Source organism: Rhagoletis zephyria, unplaced genomic scaffold (assembly GCF_001687245.7).
Source record: "Rhagoletis zephyria isolate East Lansing unplaced genomic scaffold, Rhagoletis_zephyria_1.1 Rzeph_scaffold_00574, whole genome shotgun sequence".
Classification (NCBI taxonomy): domain Eukaryota; kingdom Metazoa; phylum Arthropoda; class Insecta; order Diptera; family Tephritidae; genus Rhagoletis; species Rhagoletis zephyria.
The window spans coordinates 25,480-48,648 of NW_016157658.1; the positions used below are offsets into that span (position 1 = coordinate 25,480).

A 23,169-nucleotide genomic window follows, 5' to 3' on the forward strand; every position below is an offset into this window, starting at 1 on the left:
ATTTAACTGGGTTAAAGTTTCCAAATAGTAGGCGACCCGCTTCAAAAATACTTTCAAAAGTAAGCTTCCTAATCCGCTTTAGTTTTTAGGTTAATGTCCGTATTGTAATATTTCATTTATTTTACAAATTTAAATGAATACAATTTTTCAAGCAGTTGGCCAATCCCCTGAAAATATTTTCGACATTAAAATTTCCTACCCTTTTTAGTTTGATGACAATATTGCAATATTTAATTTTTGTTATCAATTAAATTAAATTAAGGTTTTCAAATAGGTAACCTTCCACAAAAATATTTTCAGCTGTAAGCCTTTGTAAACCTCTTTCTTTTGGCAGCCATATTGCAATATTTATTTTACCGTATCAATTGACCTAAACTGAAATTCTAAACACAGGTGGCAACTCTCTAATATTTTCCCTCTACATTGGAAGCTAGTTCTCTAGCGATACATCGGTGAAAACTGCATTCAATTCCATGCATTAGTTTTCGAGTAATACGCATACAAATATACAGAGAGTCAAAAATTCTAAAAACTGTTAATTTGGCTTCTATAACTCTAATAAAATCCCCCCATATTAATTTTTCTTTAATATCTAATGGTACCGACATCCGCCTGTTACAATTTTATTATAAGTATAGATATAGATTTCAACCCTCCTGTTCAAGAGTTACAGTAAGGTATTGGCCAAAAGCAACGTTGGGCATCGTTAGTACAGGAACATACCCACATTCAGCTTTATAGCTGATGTACTTAGGAGTAGAACACATATGTATGTATTTTGCTCATATATAAGAAGTATCTGGTGATCTTAGGGTAGAATATTCAAGAACGTGAATCAATAAAAAAGTGAAAGACACTTACTCGATTTATTTTGGACAACGTGGTTTTCTACTTGCCGAATTCATTCCCTGTGAGGACATCGCAATTATACTGCGATATGGCGAGTTTAAATCTGCGTGCATCTGCACAATCATCAATTGTTCGTCTTGGAAAAATTATCGAGGCGGGCAACTTTGATCCAGATCACATAGAGTGCGAGGTTATGCTGGCGCAAGTGAAANACACAATCATCAATTGTTCGTCTTGGAAAAATTATCGAGGCGGGCTACTTTGATCCAGATCACATAGAGTGCGAGGTTATGCTGGCGCAAGTGAAAAAACAATTTGAAAGGTTTGCAGAGTATCACGCGGATCTAGTATCTCTTGCACAGGCCAGCGAATTGGAAGCCCACGACGAATTTTTCGCTGCTACTGAAATGCTATATACTAATATTTGTGTTCGACTGCGTAGGAGAATGGGCGGTAAAGGCAATTCAGAGCCCAAGCCTCCTGTGACCAATCAACAGGACATGCGGTTAGATCCAATTAAAATTCCAGTCTTTGATGGTGATCCGGGGAATTGGTTGTCTTTCAAAGACCTGTTTGAATCACTGGTCCACAACCGCACTGACTTAGATTCCAGCTACAAGCTGAGTAAATTGCGTCAACATGTCAATGTAGATAACGTGCCATTGGTTGGGGGCCTATACACCGGTGGCTACGAGGACATGTGGAAGGAAATGAAACGTAGGTATGACAATAAGCGTTTGTTAGTTGAGTCGCAGGTTAACCGCCTCCTGGATTTGCCGAATCACCCAGCGGAATCGCAGAAGACCCTTCTTCGAGTTGTCGACACCGTACAAAATGCTATGCGAGCGCTAGCTGTAATGGATCTTCCAGTAACTCAATGGCAATGACTCATGTAGCAGCCGTTAATTCATCTCAAGCTTCCCGTTCAAGGAAGGCGGCCAATATTGTGCGCAAGTTCACATCGCCTTCACAAATGTCAGCGGTTCCTCAACCTTCCGGTAACAGAGCGCTGGGACACCGTGAAGCGGCTCTCACAGTGTGTCAATTGCCTCAGCGTCGACCATGGGGCGCGAGATTACCCGTCGCGGGATTGTATACGCTGCCATCACCGGCACCACACACCTCTCTGCAGAGAAGAAGATGCAGTCAGTGCACCAGCAGCCGAAGTAACGAACACATCAGCAGTGCCGACTCGTAACTCTAAGCCAGGTATATCTGTAGAGCATACGCCGCAAGTATACTCACGACAACAATGACAGTCAGAGACGGTTCGGTCTTATCTAGTCCACGGTGACCGGACCGTTTTACTAGCCACAGCAAAGGTTCGTCTTGTGGATCATAATGGACAACAACACACTTGTCGTGCCCTCTGCGATATGGGTTCCCAGGTGAGCTTAATCACTGATTCTTTAACTAAACGTATGGGTCTCCGTAGAAAACCAGATGAGGTCCGAATCGAAGGCATCGGTTCGAGCACCGCGGTCTATACCAGAGGCAATGTGACTGTTAAGATGCAACCTACAATTGACAGCAACACCGAGTTCAGACTGGAGGCGTATGTTGTGTCGATGATAACCTCAACTACACTAAGCGCAACGATCGATCCGGCAGCCTGGACTCATTTGAAGGATTTGCCGCTGGCGGACCCAACGTTTGGTTGCCCGGGTCCGGTGGATTTGCTTCTCGGTGCTGAGGTGCTTAAGGATCTCTTGCTGGAAGGCTTAATTCGGGGATCTGCAGAACAGCCTTGCGCCTTGAACACACGGCTTGGTTGGGTAGTGTTTGGGCCAGCTCATGGTAGCTCAACACAATCCGCACAGCTAACATCGCATGCTGTCAAACGCGTCAAAGAACAACGACTCCACAAACTACTTCGAAGCTTCTGGGAACTCGAAGAGCCAGCTGTGGTATCAGAAACTCGGGAAGATGATTGTGAAAGGGTATTCACCAACACCTTTACACGCGCAACGGATGGCCGTTATCAGGTGCAGATCATATTTAAACCAGATGCACCCTCCATTGGCGATTCATACCAATCTGCAATACGTCAGTTTCTACAACTGGAACGGAGATAAGCGAACGACGCTGATCTACGCGAGCAATATACGGCTTTCATGAGGGAGTACATAGCTCTTGGCCATATGGAGGTAAGCCAGGAGTTAATTATGGACGCTCATCCTGGTTACTTTATTCCCCATCATGCTGTTACTGCCAAATTTCGGTTTGTGTTTAATGCCTCTGCAAAGACATCGAATGGCGTATCACTGAACGACGTGCAATTCTCGAGCCCACAGCTACACCTAAACTTGGTCGACATTCTTCACCGTTTTCGCAAATTCATCGTAGCCATCACGAAGATGTTCCGTCAAGTCTTGGTCGACCAACGTCATAGAAAACGGCAAAAAATTCTTTGGCGTGAGGCTTCAGACGTTCCTCTACAAATATACGAATTGACAACGGTGACGTATGGAATGGCTTGTAGTCCATTCAATGCGGTACGAGCGCTGCATCAATGTGCGCAGGATAATTGTAAGGCCATCAGTGAACCCAGCCGAGCTGCCGCAGCGCAACATAGCATCCTTTATAATTTTTACGTGGACGACTATCTGGACAGTGTCGATACGTCCGAACTAGCAATCACGCGGGCACAAGGTGTGGAGACCATCTTGAAGCAAGGTCAATTTGTGTTGGGGAAATGGAACTCCAACTGCTCACACACGCTTGCTACCATCACTGGTTCGACAATGTCTGCATCCGAGCTGGAGTTGAACTATTCAGCGACGAAGGTACTAGGTTTGCATTGGGATCCGTTGCATGACGAGCTCTTCTTCACGATACGGGGGTTCGACGAGTCAGCGATGCCTACCAAACGGACAGTGCTTAGCGACGTAGCTACATTGTATGATCCGACTGGCTTATTGGCACCAGTTGTCATTGTGGCAAAACTCTTTATCCAGGATCTGTGGAAGGCGGGATTGCAGTGGGACTCGGCACTGCCACCGGACCTGCTCAATGCTTGGTTAATATTCCGCAACGGGTTAGCGGACATTTCACGACTTCGTGTTCCACGTTGGCTAGGCATGCGTGCCGATTCGATGGTGAGGCTCCATGGTTTCTGTGATGCTAGTCGTAAGGCATATGCAGCTGCGGTGTATGTCCAGACGGTGGATCACAATGGTAATTCAGGTGCAGTTCTGGTTGCTGCAAAGACGAAGGTCGCTCCGGTCAAGGAAGTGACCATACCACGCCTTGAGCTATGTGGTGCCCACCTACTTACAATCACTATGAACCACGTCCGCAAGGCTCTTGACCTACCAGATGTCCCTTGCATATATTGGTGCGATTCAAATGTTGTATTATGCTGGATCCGCAAGGCACCTTCAGCTTTCAAACAGTACGTTTCGAATCGAGTCGCTTTCATCCAGGCCAATTCGGATGTAAATTCCTGGAACCACATCCGATCGGAGCTTAATCCGGCGGATTGCGCAAGCAGAGGCTTGTCGCCATCTGGTCTGGAAAGTCATCGACTTTGGTGGGCCGGACCGGCATGCATCCATCAACACACAACCGTAGGATCGGAACCAGTTACGATGACGGAGGAAGATCAGCACATTTTTAGATCCGCATCTCGCCCTGTGTATACTAGCTAGTATCTCGTGTTGACTGCCAGTGGCTCATGACATCAGGTGACGGTAATCGGGTACCTCTCATAGAGAGGTTTAGCACGTTGGGACGTCTTCTCCACACCACGGCGTGTCTTAGACACATACTACCGTTATTTCGAGGCAACAGAGGGGTTGTGGTCTCCGCCGAAGAGCAGAACTGGGCGCTGGTCTTACACATTCGTCATCCACAATGTAACACTTTCAAACAGGAAATTAAAGCACTTGTCTCTAATTCCAGAATTGAGGGTCGCGGTCCACTTCTACCCCTAAACCCGTTTCTGGATGAAAATGGAATATTGAGAGTTGGGGGCCGACTAACCAACGCTGACATGAGTAAGGATCAGCGACACCAAATCATAGTCCCACGCGGCACTATAGCAGATTTGATGGTCGCAGATGCACATAAGCGCTGCCTTCATGATGGCATACAGCAGATGCTCCAGTTTCTCCGACAACGTTTTTGGCTCATATGTGCGCGGGCCCAGGTAAAATCTTACATCTGGAGGTGCACCGTATGTCGAAGACATCTGCAAATTATGCAGCGTCAACAGATGGCGTCGTTACCAAAGGAACGTGTCCTTGTTGCACCACCATTTTACCGCAGTGGCTTGGATTACTGTGGCCCCTTCCATGTTCGAGTTGGCAGCAAGCGCTCAGCAGTTACAACAAAAACCAATGCAGCCATTTTCGTTTGTATGGCATCGCGTGCAGTTCATATTGAGCTGGCAGAAGACTTGAGTACACAAGCATTTATAAACGTGTACGACCGCTTCGTGAGTCGACGAGGCATCTGCGCTACCTTATACAGCGATAATGGTACTCAGTTTATTGGTGCGAATCGACAAATGCAGGAGGATTTACAGGCATGGGTGAACGTGTTTGCACAACAACACCTGGTGGCTGTAGGAACCCACTGGAAGTTTATTCCACCATCGTCACCTCATCACGGTGGCCTTTGGGAAGCAGCGGTGCGTTCTGCCAAAAAGCATCTATTGCGAGTCATGGGTCGTCAAACAATGCGCTTCCCCGAGCTTTACACTCTTTTGACGCGTATAGAAGCCTGCTTCAACTCCCGGCCATTGCTGGATTTATACGATGACCCGGAAGGTGGTGTAGCCCTCACTCCGGGTGATTTCATTATTGGCCGCCCGTTGAATTGTCGTTCAGAACCTCCATTACCAGAAGTTCCAGAAAATCAGTTGCATTACTGGCAACGTCTTCAACGAATGGTGGAGCACTTTTGGCGTCGCTGGCAAAGCGAATACATAAATACCCTTCAGTCTCGCAGTAAATGGACTAGACCGGAGCCAAACATTCAGCGCTACGACTTCGTTCTCATCCGGGATGAGAATCTCCCCCCAACATTTTGGCGCATAGGAAGGGTCATTGACGTGCATCCGGGCAGTGATGGTTTGGTTCGCGTGGTCACCATCGAATACAATTCTAACCAGAAAACCTCGAACGGACTTTTTATCAAACACCGATGTCAGCGGCCGGTACAGAAATTATGCCGATTAACAGGCCCACCTGAAGAATTACTGAACCGCACGGGTTCAGCCGGGCAGGATGTTCAAGAGTTACAGTAAGGTATTGGCTAAAGGCAACGTTGGGCATCGTTAGTACAGGAACATACCTACATTCAGCTCTGCTCATCAACACCCGCTGAATGCACCAATACAACCAACATTAGTTCATTTTTGCAATGTCATCGCTTAACATCCATATTATGCGTATTATTATTGTTCTCGCTCTAGCGTTAGATGTTTTTATAGCTGATGTACTTAGGAGTAGAACACATATGTATGTATTTTGCTCATATACTTCTGTATGTATATAAGAAGTATCTGGTGATCTTAGAATATTCAAGAATGTGAATCAATAAACAAGTGAAAGACACTTACTCGATTTATTTTGGACAACGTGGTTTTCTACTTGCCGAATTCATTCCCAAACACCACCCAAAAAAATTTTTGTGTAGTAAAATTTTCTAAACCTGTTCAGTTTGATAGCCATATTGCAGTATTCAATTTGTCTTATAAACTAAATTAAATTAAAATTTTCAAACGGGTNGAAGTATCTGGTGATCATAGAATATTCAAGAATGTGAATCAATAAACAAGTGAAAGACACTTACTCGATTTATTTTGGACAACGTGGTTTTCTACTTGCCGAATTCATTCCCAAACACCACCCAAAAAAATTTTTGTGTAGTAAAATTTTCTAAACCTGTTCAGTTTGATAGCCATATTGCAGTATTCAATTTGTCTTATAAACTAAATTAAATTAAAATTTTCAAACGGGTGGCAACTCAAAAAAAAATTTTTTGGCTATAAGCCTTCTTAAGCCCCTTTTTGTGACGCCCATATTGCAATATTCGCTTTTTCTTATAAATTTTTTTAACAGGTGGCAATTCTTTAATTATTTTTTTCCTATGTTTTACTAAAGACTCCCCACATTAATAATTCTTTAATATCTGTAATATACAGAGGGACCTGTTGCAATTTTACTATATGTATAGACCAGTTTCAATGGGAAAACTAAAGAGGGACAGTTTCTCAATAATACACCTGCCAAACCATCAATGTCAGTTTTAACAGACAGTTTTCAGTTTGGAAATGCCACTCGTAACGTCGTTAGATGACGAGCTTAATGACCCAAAACTAAGAGAAGAACTCGCCGCAAAATCACAATCTGGTTGGGATGCGTCGTCAAGGACTAAAGTTAGAGCTGAAGAATTACGCAAATAGACATGCCTCATCAACTGGACATCGAGCAAATTTGTTATCAATTAAAACAGCTGAAGGTATGCCGGAACTCGATTTCTTCGACTAAATAAACTGCCAAACAGTCTTCGGATTAGATTTTATATTTGATTCAACATTAAGTATGTACATAATTTGTATAAAGGAAAACAATAACATTTCTTTAGATGTTTTTGATAATGAGAAAAGAAGATGTGGTTTCCCCTTTTCTTGAGCTATTTCAAGAATTTATTCTTTAGATTCTTTAACCTTTTTTATTCGTAATTATTTCAAGATAGCTTATAACCTTTTTTTAATAACTGGTATATTACTTACACAAAACTGCATTCTCTGTGTTTATCGGACACCGTAAATCTCTTTGCTGATTTCTTTAAGTCAAACTTCGTCCAAGATAATACAATAGCTGTTAACACCAGTTGTCATGACTCTTCCCCTGCTCTAGATTTTGCATTATTTTCTGTGTCTAATTTGGATGTTATTAATGGCATCTCTTCCTTAAAGTCCTCAATAAAAAGTGATTTAGATAGGCTCTCTTCATTTCTACTTAAGAAATGCAGTGTTTCATTTTGTGTGCCCTTAAAATTTATATTTAATCTCTCCCTCGGCACTGGCGATTTTATTGACAGTTGGAAGGTTGCTTTTATTTTTCCGATCTTCAAACCTGGTAACTGGAATGATGCATGAAATTATAGACCTATATCTAAACTCACCACTTAGTCAAAACTTTTCGAAAAAGTGGTGAAAGATAAAACGTACTTCTTTCTGAAGGAATTACATGATCCCCATCAACACGGTTTTGTGTGTGGGCGTTCTACAGTCACTAACTTGGCTGAATTCTCCCAATTATGGATTACTTCATTTAAAACCGGTTATCTAGTAGATGTTGTCTACACAGATTTTACAAACGCTTTCGATACTGCTTCGCATAGTATATTGTTGTTAAAACTGGAAAAGTTAGGTTCCCACTCAAATTTCCTCCTTTGGTTAAGGTCTTACCTTACTAATCGAACTTCATACGTCGAAATTAGTAGTACTAAGGGCCGGTTACTCAATGTCTGGTTAACACTAATCTGCCGTTAAACATCGTTTTCGACGTCTACGACTCCATGCATACAACAGGTAGTCGGTAACGTCGATAGCTATGTTTAACCGGAGATTAGCGTTAACCAGACATTGAGTAACCGGCCCTTAATCACATCCTTTCGTAGCCTGCTCGGGTGTACCTCAGGGGAGCATTCTTGGTCCGCTATTATTTATGCTTTTTATTAATGACATTCGGGACTGCTTTAACCATGATAAAAACATAGCAAGGTAGAACCGTTCTCTCAATTTGTCGGCCATGATTTTTTTTTTGAAGTTTGCCAACATTTTAAAATCATATAAAAGTGAAAATTAGAAATCGAAATTGTTCGAAATTGTTGTTGCTTGAGATTGAAAATGAAAATGTGTGTGTGAGTTTGTGAGTAAATTTAAAAATTAAATTGTTTGGAAACCTCAAGAATTTTAAAAGTGACTCTCAGCGGTTCTACCATACTATATTTTTATCATGGTTTTAACCATGCTAAATTTCTACTCTGTGAAGATGATTTGAAAATTTTCACGAAAATTACCTGCATGTCGGATATTTCTTTACTACAACGAGACCTTAATAACCTATCAACCTGGAGTATCCTTAACAAATTAACGCTTAATATCAGTAAATGTTACCACATGACCTTCGCTAAAATTATGAATCCAATCGCATCTGCTTATTCCATTTCTAATACTCGTCACTCCACTGTAAATGAGTTCTCCGATTTTGGTGTTGGTTTTGACTCAGGGCTCTCCTTTATTAACCACGTTAGTTTCATTATTCCTAACGCCTATTCCAACTTGGGCTTTCTACGACGCTATGCGCGAGACCTTAAGGAATCTTATACTAGGAAAACGTTTAATAGTTCTCAAGTTAGGTCTAAGCTGGAGTATGCCTCAGTAATTTGGAATCCAATTTACTCTGTTTAGTTCCAAAGGATCGGAAGGAAAGAATTCAACGTAGCTTCGTCTGCTTCCCTCTGCAATCTCTTCATTTTAACGAGCCCGTTTCGTCACTTGCCTCAAGGCGTATAATTCTCTCACTGATGATTATCTATGACATTGTTTGTGGTCTCATAAATTGTCCTGAATTTTATGAGTTCTATACATGAAATAAGCTAACGTGTGTTCGAGGAATTTTTTTATATTTTTTTCTGTCAAATTTTTTTCGTGATTATGACTAATCATGTACTTTACTTCTTCAAACCGTTATATTCCCCACGTCGAAGAGAGTTCACCTTAACGTCGTTTTAAAGCTAAATAAATGGGCTTAACATTTCTATATATATGATGGTCAAGGTTATCCTAAAGCTAACTTGGCTATTAACAGTTGAACTTTTTGAAGTTGATTTGCATAGCGAAGACCATTTAATTGGGGACTTAAAATTATACCATCGTAATCCTTGTTTAATTCTCTATAACAAACGTGGTTTTTTCAAGATTTATTTTTAAAATATTTTCCTTTGTGACGAAATGGTTTATTTTGTGAAAATCTACAATTTATTATAATTTGTTTTCGAAAACTTGTGTTGAGACATAATTAAGTAAGGTTTTAAACAAAAGATTATTGCAAAGAGTTAGATTTTATTGCGGATTCCGATTAAATACCCATCCAGATATAATATTAGTGCGCAAGATTTTTCTTTAAGTCGAAAACCCCTAGAAATGGTCGTGGCAATTGAGGACTAAGGTTTGCAAAACGCAGATTTTATTTCGGATTTCGGCAGAATATCGCTTCGTTAACAACAGGTTTGGTTAGGTTAGGTTGAAGTGGCTGCCAGTGACCCCACTAGCACACATAGGCCCTTGGTTATCACGTGGGCCCGTTGTGATACCACGCGGATCGTTAGAACCCTCCTACTCAAACCATCGTGTGGACTTCGCGAAACCCAGAATTTGCCGTATGCCTACTTCGGCTATGTCGGTTAAGTCCTCTAAGAATCCTGAACCCATAAACTTTTGTCTTTTTCTACAAAGTGCAGGGCAATCGCATAACAGGTGCCGCAAGGTTTCTGGCTCTTCTTCATTTCTGCAGCTTATGCAGAAATCGTTATGGGGGATCCCTAACCTCTCCGCGTGCCTTCCAATAGCAACATGGCCTGTTAGCAGACCCACAGCTGCGCCAAGGTCCCCTCTGCTCAGCATGAGGAGATCATTCGACCGCTCCCATTTGGGCCATGTAAGCGTCGTCTTGTTGCAAGTGGTGAGACTATCCCACCTGTGCCTTGCTAGTTTAAGAGACAGATCCCTTAGAATGAGCTTGCAGGTGGCGAGCGGCATGCTTAGTCCCTTCCAGGCCCATTGCTTGGTATGTTCCGGGGCCCCGGGACCCATACTAAGTGAAGCGCATACTGCTCAGCCGTCTCGTTTAGAGATCTGCGACAGTCCGATACGGTTCTTGATCTGCATGTGATGGAGTTGAGCGCTTTGAGTGCGGACTGACTGTCTGAGTAAATGAAGATATCGTTATAAATGACTTCTCTTGTACGTAAATGTTCAACCGCTTCCTGTATAGCAGCGACCTCAGCGTGAAAGACGCTGCAGTTATTGGGTAAGCGAAAACATATTTCCAGCCCCAGCCGCGCTGAGAGTGGAGTGATCCATTTTCATCGGGAGGCCATCCTGACCAGAATTTTCTATCTGGAATGGAAATATTATACCTCTTTGTGAAGTTCGACCTTGGTGCACAGTAACCCATGTCCGGTATACTTACGTTCTTTAAGATTGCGGTGTGGTCTCCTGAGTGTCCCTCCAGCCTAGTAGTTCCCTCAACCTTAAGGCGGCACACCCCGCTGATTTTTTTTCAACAATTTCAATTGGCAAAATGTCGAGCAGCACGCACATGGCCTCCGATGGAGTTGTGCGCGGAGCCCCACAGATGCAAAGTATCGCAGTTCTTTGCACCTTTTGGAGTGCTTCAGTTTTAGATTTCCTGTTGAAACTTGGCCACCATACCAAGACCCCATATAATAGAATCGGCCTAACAACTACCGTGTATAGACAGTACATGCTGCTAGGGGACAGCCTTCAGCTACGCCCAATCGCCCTCTTACAGCTGTAGAGGGCTACCGTCGCTTTTTTGACACGCTCTTGTATATTTTGCGCCCAGTTCAGCTTTTTGTCCAGGACTGCGCCTGGATATTTTGCGGACTCCAATAGCTCCAGAATCGTATTTCCCATGGCAGGGAGCTGAAGTGAGGGGATCTTGTACTTCCTGGTAAAGAGCACCAGGTCCGTTCTATCTGGGTTAACACCCTTTCACCTTTCTCCTTCGTCCATCTTTCGATTAACCTTAGTCTGTCCTGCATAATGTCACACAGAGTTTGTGGAAATTTTCCACTCACAACCACCGCAAGGTCGTCAGCATACGCAATGACCTTGGCGCCTCCCCCCCTTCCAGGGTCTGCAATAATCCATTAAAGGAGGGAGAGGACCCCACCTGCGGGGTTCCCCTGCAAACGTATCTGTCCAGCGACACCCCCGCCTGTTCCGCCCGCACGACCCTGCCTACTATCAGCTGTCGTATAGGCGACACCAGCTGTGAGATGTTTCTCAGACCCGTTAGAGCTGATGTGATTGCTTCAGGTGTGATGTTGTTGAAAGCACCCTCAATGTCTAAGAATGCTATCAAGGTATATTCCTTTATCGCAAGGGATTTCTCAATATGTGACACGATTTCGTGTAGCGCTGTTTTGGTGGACTTCTCCTTCACATCGGCATGCTGCGAAGCCATAACTTTGTCTGCAACCGACTCCCTATGAAAGGATTCAATCAGTCGCTCCGATATCTTGAGCTGGAAAGATGATAGACTAATAGGTCTAAAAGCCTTGGCGCTAGTATGGGATGTTCTTCCCGCTTTAGGAATGAAGAAAACTCTTACATTTTCCAGGTCTCCGGAATGACGTTAAGAGTGACGACTCCCTTAAAAACAGCATACAGTCATTTTGAGCTTAGCTCCATAGATTGTTGCAGCTGAATCGGTGTAATATCATCTGGACCAGCAGATTTGTAAGGCTTGAAGGATCCTATTGCCCACACAAGTTTTTCTTTGGTGATAAGGTCTACTGTGACCGGTTGACCTCTATCTCTTACTGGCTCGTTCACTGGCTGCTCGGTGGCGCCTGGAAAGTGCGTGCTCAGAAGATGGTTCAAGGATTCCTCCCAAGTTTCCGTCCAGGCTCCGTCGGATCTTAGCAAGCATCCCGGGGCGATACGAGGTGAACTAGAGAGATCCTTCCTGAGCGTAGAACTTTCTGATATGGATTCCATACAACTGCAGAAGTTACTCCATGAGCATCTCTTGCTCTTCCTTACAAGTTTATTTAATTCTTCAAGTTTAACTTATAGATTTCCCATTGCATATCGCCTCCCGAATACTTTGCGGGATTGAAGGCTCTACGACAACTTTTGCGGGCCTCGTCAATTTCTGAACTCCACCAAGGTGGTTTCTTTTTGCCTCTCGGCTGTACCATGGCGCAGGCCTGATCCAGAGCCTTGCCACACGCCGCAGTAAAGCGATTTGCCAGCCTATCTAGCTCCCTAGAGTTCCCTGGAATTGCTAGTGTGGTTCTTGAGAGCCGCTTATCAAGCTCTTTTCTATACTTATGCCAGTCGGCTTTCTTTAGATTTCTTTTGAGAGGTACCTTGGACGGGACCCCATTTAAGTCGAATTGGATGAAGCGGTAATTAGAGAAGGAATGCTCATCAAGCACCTTCCAGTTCCTGGTCATAACCTCCACATCTTCTGAGACGAGGGTAAAATCCAGGACCTCTCTTCTGCTCTTCGTTATGAAGCTCGGCTCGCTACCCCTATTGCTTATAAATAGGTTAGATGTTAGTATGAATTCAAAGAGTGACTCACCCCGTTCATTGATGTCTGCGCTTCCCCATGTGCTAAGGTGTGCATTCGTATCACCTCCTTAAATCAGGGCCCCGTCCCAGCGCTCGACTAACTGTTCGACCGGAAAGGTTGGAACAGGCCTGTCATGTGCCAGATACATCGAGGCAAGCCTTATTTGTCGTCTGTTCGCCTCCAGACTGATGGTGGTGGTGTTCTCGGCACTGAACTGAGGAAAAAACAATATTTAGTTTGGTACTCACAAAAATGCAGGCCCTTGGTTTACCTAAGGTAGCTCTACTTTTCAAAGCGTGCCCTGCCGACTTCAGTCCGCAAATTCTATGCCCTATCACCCAAGGCTCTTGGATGAGGGCGATGTCTGCTGCCCCTTTTGAGAGCTGGAGCAGCAGTACAGCCGACGCTGCTTTGCGTGGTGAAGATTAATCTGGAGGACGCGAACCATATTGGCCGCACCTTCCCACCCCCTCCACCACTGTTGAGTTCGCCTCGTCGTCATCTGACATCAGCTCCTCTTCTGTGTATTGCCGGAAGATATGGTCGACTTCCAGAGAGGATCTAGATGAGGCGTATCCACCAGCCAGGTCGTCCATCGGACTGGCCTGGTTGGATTCCTCGACCACCTCATCCTCGCTATTGTCTTCTTCCGGCTCAACTTCGTTGCCTCTTGCAGCGTTCACATCGTTCGTGTACACCCTTATCTTCACGTGGTCGAAACCGTAATTAATGACGCCCCCAGTCTTTTCGAGGAGTGGCAATTACTCCTTGTTATCAGAAGGATCGCCTGACGAGTCGCCTTTGTGCTATGCTCAAGTCGCACCACCTTCCAATTGTGAGAGGGTAACTCGGGACTAAAGACCCTTATAATCTCAAGCACTCTCTCAGGTTCGGTCGGTTTGGCCGATATCCATGCCCTTGCTCTAGGCCTGGATGGGATGTCTTTGAAGTCCATAGCCCGTAGCATCGCTCCGGGGTAGACCTCTCCCAGTGTGGTCATCGCCTTCTTGTACATGCCCGCAGACCTTTCATCGTCACACGCGACGACCTTGGCAATGCCTTGGAACCAACCAGCCTCCCGGCATATTGGAGGAGGTCCGGGGTGCTCACGAAGCACGCTAACGCAGATGTTCACTAATTCCGCTTTAACCCATTTCCAATGAGCTCTAAGTGTCAATTCGTTTTCCTGGTTCTCATCGAGCACACCCAGGAGGATCCGATTTTGGCTACCTCAGCGAAGGAAGGGCCTCGCGTCTTGGCACTCTTCGACTTGTTTTGCGCAACTTCCATCGATCTGTTGTGCTTTTCCGCAGCTGGTGGCTCTCCGAGCACCGGCAGCTGATATTCGGGTACTATCGTCATTGCTCACGCTATTTCCTACCGGATCTCTTCCACGTGACAGGGCAGCACCCTGCTACACAGGTTCGGCGTTAAAACGGATCTCTTCAAGACCCTCATGGCAGCCATCTGGTGCTTAGCAATGGCTGCGCTTGGTGGTGGCCTGTCATAAGGCCTTGTGAAAGCAGTACGTGTTGGGGGGCTGCAAGCTGCAAGCCAGGTTTGCCGTCACTGGTGCCTGTAAAATCCCGTTTCGGTTCCCCAACCCTATTCCATTCCGCTTTTGTGGATGCGCGAGACCCCGGCATCGCCAGAGGCTTACGTTCTCCACTGATGTTGCACACGTCGTGGCTAGTAGAGGGACCCTGCATCGCATGGGCCCCATGGTGTCTGGGCAATTGCTCTTCCGACTTTTTATGAGTGCCGGTCTCAATTTCCGTTGTTGTTGTTGTTCTTTTTTGTTTGGTTGTATTTTTTTGTGTATCGCTCATATTACCACGAGTCGCGGAGAAAGGGTTCGTCGGCCCCGGGCAGAGATCCGCAGTACCCAGGGTAAGGCCATTGAATGCAACCAGGTGCGGCCTGGTTCCCAGAGGGCTCCGTTAGCGACTGGGCTATTTAGGGGCTCCCAGCCCGGCTCATCCTCAATACGGTACGCGTAACGCCTTGATCCAGCCTCTACCTCCAGAGCACGACCAAGGACCATTTCCGTATGGCATAGTGATGAAAGAACACATAAGCACACAGCACTGATCCCTGAACTTAGCTGGACACCCTACCGACATCGCACGGGATTGCTCTGTTGTGCCCATTTCCAGCCGGCATTCTCGCGGAGAGTTCAGTCCGAGGATTTTCGCCAGCCTTCGTTAACAATGCTTGTTCCACAAATGTTTCAATCCATATGGACTTTCTGGCGAAATCCGCAATAAATTCTAAATTTTTTATGTTGGTTTTAATATAGCCACGTCGATTTCTAGAATATTCTTGAATTGAAAAACTTGCGGAACAAATGTTGTTAAATGTAGAAACTCCTTTTAGTGCTACTGAAAGCGGCTTTGAAGTCGACAAATAGATGACCGGTTTCGGTCCTTTCCTCGCGGGTCTATTCCAAGATTTGACGTATTGTGAACACCTGGTCTATAATGGATTTGCCAGGTCTAAATCGGGTTCGTCTCTTCCACAGATTTCAGAGTTACTGCCATTCACTAGGGTTGAAAACTGTTGCCTCCATTATTTAGGTATGCTCCGGACATAAGTAATAAGTCGCTATTGTTGTTCTAGCAGGAGTACGCCCTGGTCTGAAACCTTCCGTAAGTCGCCTAACTCTCTGGTAAAACTTTCGGGCGTTACTCCTATCGGCCAGCATTTCAAGCTCTTCGGCCTCTCTCTTCTTATTGCGGCAAATACGTCTCGCTTCCCTCTTCAGCTTCATGTAACGGTCCAACATGGCTCGCGTTGCGCCCGATGGCAGTGTGACCCTATGGGCGGCATCTTTTTCTCTGCAGCTTTTTGACACTCCTCACCGTACCAGTTGTTCTTTTGCGCTCGCTAAAATCCGACTATATGGTTCCACTGCTCACAAATGTCTGATTGTTGAAGAGTGCTCTCTGAGAGCAGATGTCAGAGTCTGGTAGTGAATTTATTGACCGTCTGTGGGGATGGCAGCTTTTCGACGTTAAGCTTTCCTTGCATTGCTGGGCGCACATTTTTTGCTGCACAGAGGCGGGTGCGTATCTTAGCTGCAATAAGATAGTGGTCCGATTTGAGGTTTGGACCTCGGAGTGTATGTACGTCCAAAACACAGGAAGCGTGCCTTCCGCCTATAACAACATGATCGATTTGGGTTCTCGTTTTTCGACCTGGAGACAACCACGTATCCTGATGGATCCATTTATGTTTGAATTTAGTACTGCATACTACCATGTTTCGGGCCCCGGTGAATTGGATCAGCCTCAGTCCGTTGTCGGACGTTTCGTCGTGGAGGCTGAATTTTCCGACGGTGGTTCAAAAGATCCCTTCCTTGCCCACCCTGGAATTAAATTCGCTAAGCATGATTTTGATATCATAGCGGGGTCAGACCTCGTATGTGAGCTTCAAGCACTCATAGAAAAGATCCTTGGACGCCTCGCCCTTCTCTTCCGTCGGGGCATAGGCGCAGATTAGCGAAATGTTGAAGAATCTCGCTTTCGCCACAATCCCCGGCTAGACGCTTGTCCGCCGTGGTGAACGACAGTACTCGGCGGCGGAGTCTCTCTCCCACTACAAATCCAACACCGAATTTGTGCTCATTTACATGGCAGCTGTAGTAGACGTCGCAAGGCCACAGACATTGCTTGCCTTACCCCGTCGAACGCATTTCTTGAATCGGGGTGATGCCTTTGTTTGTCCATACGAGGACATCAACCAGCCGGGCAGAGGTACCTTCCCCATTAAGGTTGCTGTGGTCGTCATCAAACATATGTCAGTTTATTGAAACATATGAAGGTAAAACGTTAATTCGCTTACTTTTGCGTATTGAGGGCAGCGTTCCGGATAATATTTGGTGTGAAATCTTCAGCTTTAAACGTCAAAATTGTATTCACAATAAATTTCAGTTCAAATATCATCAGTCATCAAAAGTTCCACATTTATCGTTGTTTGTGAATATGAACTCGCTTTGATTATCGATATCTCAGTAGCATTTGCAGGCTTGCCAACAATTTTTTTGTTCAATATACATATGTTTCAAAACATATTCGTTTACATTTAAAAAGTTTCCAACAATTAAAGATATGTAAAAAATATGCCCTTTTCCCTATACACGCATTTTTACAAACAAAAATCCCTACATCTAGGGAATTTTCCTTACGTGTGACATCAGTGTGGACAATATTTTATTGGGATTCATGAAACGTTGCAAAGTTGTAAATGTCGCATTTGTTACAAAATTTGTCACCTTGCGACACAGCTGATTACGTTTGTATGGAAACTTTCTTATTATTTGAGCTGGCAATCATTGCAAAATCTCAGTCGTGAATTAGATGTTATTTTGTTATTTTCGAATTCTTCAAGAAAAAGTATATGAGTTGAGACTGCTTCAGAATAAAATTGTAAAAAACTTTCTTTTCCACTTAAACGTGTCATTTTATTTTATTTTTTAATTTTACATTTGCAATCCGGAGTTGCGGTATTCATACAACTTTTTTTGCAACGTTGCCATTTCGCCAAAAATGCCACTTTGCGACGTTTTGTGAACCGCATGTTTGTAATTTTCCATTTTCAAAACATCAATCGCAACCAAAAACAAACGAAGTATCAACTTTGTTTCTGATGCCCTGTTTACTCTAGCGGTGGGTTTCGATAACTTTACGGATACGTTTTGAAAAATTTTACATTGTCCACCATTTGTAGTTCGACTTAACGGAACATTATACCTTGTACGTATGTATACAATGCAATTGACGCTATACGGTTGCTGGTGCTGCGCCGGTTGCTTGCTGTGGGAGGTTGTTTATTTGCTTTTCCTTTGGTTAATAAAATAATGTAAAAAAAATATATTTTTTAAAAACAAGTTTTTATTTAACATGTAAACTCATAAAATAAAGTAGTGTAACAAAAGATTTTTTAGCATGAAAATTTTGTCAAAAGCGCACTAAAATGAATAAAATAGCATAAGTTAAGGTCTCGTTAAAGTTATTATGAGCCATTTAGTGAAAGGAGTTATTCAAACTCTAATGAAAATTACTAACAATTTCTACTAATTTACTTCGTTTTTAAAAGTTTGTCGCGCGAATAGCAAACCAGCATTTAAATATCAGCATACATTCATATGCATTACAAAATTCCACATCGCAAAATTCTGCAAAATGTTAAAAAATTCTGCTTGATCAAAATTCTGTATTTTTTTTTTGATTCTGCTTTTCTAATTCTTCTTTTTCAAAATTCTGCTTTTGAAAGTTCCGCAGTTTGAAATTCTGTCTCACAAAATTGTACTTTTCGCACTTTCGTCTTTCAAAATTCTGCCTTTGTGGTAGATAAAATCTAACAAAATTTACCATACTCGCATCTTTGGCTATGTGCCAATCGGGAACTTTTTCTCCGTGGTGAGACGGGTTGGAAAAATTTACTATGGTGTACGAATAAATTGAATTTTGCTGTGCCAAATGCAAAGTAAAATTTTGACAATTGAAAAACCAAACAAACGCTCGTGCGAATGCTTTATTTTTGTGTTTGCGGAAATTGTTAAAATTGATATCTACTTTATAACTTGCAAGTAACGTGCGCCTTTTTATGTTTTTTTCAGCTTTCATTTTGATTTTGACTCTTTATTACCACCAAACAGTATCAGGTTTGTTCCACAAGCTACTCGAAGTCACTTCGAGTTGCACATACATACGCGTTCCACAAGTAAGTTTTAGAGCTTCTTTGATATACGCTCACAGTTTGAACTTTGCTAGAGTTTTTCTACAAGTAGAGTGTGGAACAAACCTATTATGTATGTATATATATATTTAGAAGCTGTCAAAATAGCCCCAAGAGCTAGGTAAGATTCTGATGTTTGTATTCACCACAAGAAATATTAAATTTTTGGTTTGATTCGTCAAAATTCCATCTTCCGACTTACATAAGTAATTTCGTTTTTAATAGTTTTTATAAGCTGCTTCTTTTTAATTTCTTGTTATCCTTTCTGGAAGTTCTTGTAAATTCAATACAAGATTATAGAAACTGGGAATTGCTTCCTTCAATAACTACTTTATGCGGCGATGACCCTTGCCACGGTTTTACGTTCTAGAAAAGGTTTCTGTTTCCGATGCATGCTGTCATGCACTGACCAAAACTCAGGAGAATATTTCGCGTTATGATTATTTCCAGTAATACAAGTTTTTTCAAACTAATTAAAAATACTGAAAATCAAAATTCTGTATTAAAATATAACGTAAACAATGTTAAATAGGACATGTCATTTCTTTGAAAAGGTGTGCACTTTCTAAAGTAATGACATGTCCTATTTAACATTGTTTACATTATATTTTAAAACAGAATTTTGTAATTCAGTATTTTGAAAAGCAGAATTTTCAAAAAGGAGAATTTTCAAAAAGCAGAATTTTGAGAAGCAAAATTTTGTTAAGCGGAATTTCGTGTTCCGAATTTTGTAGTACCAGAATTTCGATACCAACCCAACCAGGACATAATATTTTTATTAAGGGCTGACTCTCCATTTATGAGCGTAGTACATATAATATAAGCTTCGTAAATCTTTTAAATCATCTGTTTAGGCTGACCAAAACACATTGAGTTCAGGTAGCGAAAAAATTGTACGATGTAAAAATGGCGGAAAGTTGGCAACTGTTGAACTGAGCGGAACTACTCAACTGTGCGTTTCTAGGACAAACAGTCCACGGTTAGACGATATGAACGCGCCCGATGTGTCACGAGTTAGGAGCATAATCAGAAACAAATCGGTGTGTTATTTAATTTAAGCATCCAGATCAAGTACAAACCACACACCCGGTAGGTGCTCTACAGAAATTCGTATAGAAATATCCAAAGGTTAACAACTGATTTATTCAAACCAATTTCCAGTATTTTATCTTACCAAGGAATTCACAATAGAATCTATCATACCACTGCCTAAAACTATCCTACATAGTTGCGCCGGCAAATTACGCTCTGCTATCACTAGCAGTAGTGAACACGCTGTAAAGAAGCTGTTAAGCATGGATCGCACGATTTGCACATTTGTACATTTTGGCAGTCACAGAGTGGTGTTGTCTAGAAATAATGAGTTTAGCTCAATAACAACTTTCAAACAACACCACTCTGCAACTCTTAAAATGTACAAATCTTGTGATCCCTGCTTTTGGTCTGTATGCAGCTGTCAAGAAAACGGTCAAGAAAAGATTGCAATTATTTCGTGTGTGTGTCCGAGGAATTTTGACGTTTTTGATACTTCACAGCCTGTTGCCTCACTCTTTCCTCAAGAAATAATGGAACTGGCATATATTTCTGTTGCAAACCTGGGTTGCCTTGTGCTCTTTTTTCACAAAAAACTTTAGAAAACCGTAGTAGAAAGCGTAGTAAATTTCTTAAGAACTGCGTACTGCCTTAAGGAAATTTGACTCAAGAAAATTTCTTAGCCATTTCTTGTACGTCATTTTATATGGAGTTTTTGCTTTTCTTGAGAGCTGCATACAGGCCTTTTAGATGAAGATAAACATAGGGAGCTGCGAAATGTTAAAATTGAAAGCTAAGTGCATAGTATACATTTAGGTTGTATATTTGTTGTGCATGTGGAGATTCTTGCAAATTATTTTCAAATCTATACACACACATATTTACACAGAAGCAAGCTCATGCCACCAACAGCGATGTTGTACGCATAGAATCTCTACTGGGTATGTATAAAAGTTACATGAGCAAATATGCCATATGGAGTTACACCGCGCGGAACCATACCGCTGCTGCTTGAGCAAACCTTTATAATGAAAACAGCTAAAGATTTTATTTTGTTGCTTTATATAGAAAAGTTCTTTATATGTAAAGTCTATCTTAAACCGAAGCATTTTCATCTAAGTTAAGGGCCCGTTGTTGATTTGGAAATTTTAGCAAAGTCATTATAAACCATTTATGAGATTGAAAATGAACAAGTAATTTTTAGCAAAAAAAAACCGACTTCAACTCTCATATAAAAAAATATATATATATATATATATCATGATCCACTGATCGGATCTTAACCAGATTAGTATGGGACCACCTCTGAGACACTAACTTTCCAATGCAAAAAGAATTATCGAAATCGGTTGACGTGGTCCAAAGTCATGCGGTAACATACATAAAAAAAATAAAATAAAAAATAAAATAAAAATAATGCGTGTGTAATATCGTACACATGATAGAAGTGAAACTTCTTAAAAAAGGTGTGAGTACCAGGGGCTCTATTCTGTAACTGTGAGTTTTCAAGTATACGCTGAAAATTGTGTGCACTCTTCATGAGAGTGAGAATGAGTTTTAGCTGTCAAAATTGTGTACACTTCCTCATTTTTCGATTCAGCATGTGTGAGAATGAGTTTTAACTGTCAAAATTATGTACACTTCTCTTCCGAAAAACTCACTGAATTTTAGTCGGTGAGTTTTTGGTTGTGAGTTTTGCACTCGGTGTACACTACATTTTCTCACAGTTACAGAATAGAGCCCCAGGTACCTACCCACGAAATTGGATGTGTAAACATATGTTTACGGTACGGCAAACCATTAGGCGATTGAGTTACATACATAGGTTTGGTTAGAAATCAAACAATAATCTCATTTCATCTTAGATATTAATTTTCTGATATACATATAATTTATTTATTAATTTTCCGGTAACACCACCTTATATGAATTCGCGCTTCCAGCATCCATAGCACCGGGTTGTCATGGAAGTAATTGTATGTTTAAGAAATAAATGAAAATGTTTATAGTGCAATCAATAGATCCTTACGAACCAAGGCGCTAAGTAACGTACGCACTTTTGTTTGCAAAATGCATTTATTTAAGTTGAAAGAAGACAAATTCCTTCATTGGGCATTATTCTTACTCGCTTTCTATCTTCCAAGGTGAATTCATATATTCTTATCACGAATTCCTATATTCATGAGGTAGCAAGAGTATAAAAACATAAAATTACCTTATAAATTAAAAGCATANATTGGGCATTATTCTTACTCGCTTTCTATCTTCCAAGGTGAATTCATATATTCTTATCACGAATTCCTATATTCATGAGGTAGCAAGAGTATAAAAACATAAAATTACCTTATAAATTAAAAGCATACGTATCGCATGTATAGTGTTGTTCCGATACGACCTTGTACTCGATACCTGTACTCTTTAAAAAGGTAATTCTCTAGGGTGGGGTAACAACCCCTAAAAAAGGTGCGGAAAAGTCGGGAGGGGTACCAAACGACGCGTTTCGGCCCCCCTAATAACAATCCGGAGGGGGGAGATAATATTATTAACCATTTAAAAGTTATGAACAAAAAACTTTTGTTAAATTTCGTTGTTTTCTATGAGCAATTACCACGTCAAAAATGCACTAAATCACCAGTTTCCACTTTTAAAACACTACTAAGACGTTTCCGGTTATTATTTTATGCAAACCAAAATTTATTCACTTTTATTTTATATATTTCGTTAATAAAACAGAGTAAACAAACTTTGCGCCTGCTAAAATTATTATAACCTCAAATCGCTGGTATTGCCACTTTATTTCACATTTCATTTGCGCTATTATACTCAGTTTACACTATACACTTCTTCTTCTTCTTCTTTTTACTTTCATCTAAATCATGATTCAATAATACAAGGTTCGATAAACGGACAGTTGTCTCTCTCGCACCGCTCCTTTAGCAGTGGCACCGTGTTGCTTCTTTGCAAATTTACATGGAAACAGTGTAGCTTTGGTGTGAAATAAAAGTATAAGCTTTTGTGCAATGTTTATTTGTATATGAATATGAAGCATATTTAACTGATGAAAACATAAGCCTTGGATGTTTACATCGATCTCATAGTAGTCTTATTTTAATTTTGAGTCATTTTGCAGTTTTTATACAGCTAAATAGCATATAAATTACGTAAATCACGTAGATATATCAATATTACGTTCAACATT

The 23,169-nt window shown here is 42.0% G+C and overlaps 1 protein-coding gene across 1 annotated transcript; it reads left to right on the top strand.

Moving 5' to 3' along the window:
* The first annotated feature begins 1,295 nt into the window (after nucleotides 1-1,295).
* LOC108360452 (uncharacterized) lies at nucleotides 1,296-1,736 on the top strand. The gene has a single exon (XM_017612728.1). The coding sequence runs from the start codon at nucleotides 1,296-1,298 to the stop codon at nucleotides 1,734-1,736; it is 441 nt and encodes a 146-aa protein (XP_017468217.1).
* The last annotated feature ends 21,433 nt before the right edge of the window (nucleotides 1,737-23,169 follow it).

What these genes read in the sequence shown, in the direction of transcription:
- LOC108360452 (XM_017612728.1), top strand. Translation starts at nt 1,296, where the DNA reads ATGGGCGGTAAAGGCAATTCAGAGCCCAAGCCTCCTGTGACCAATCAA.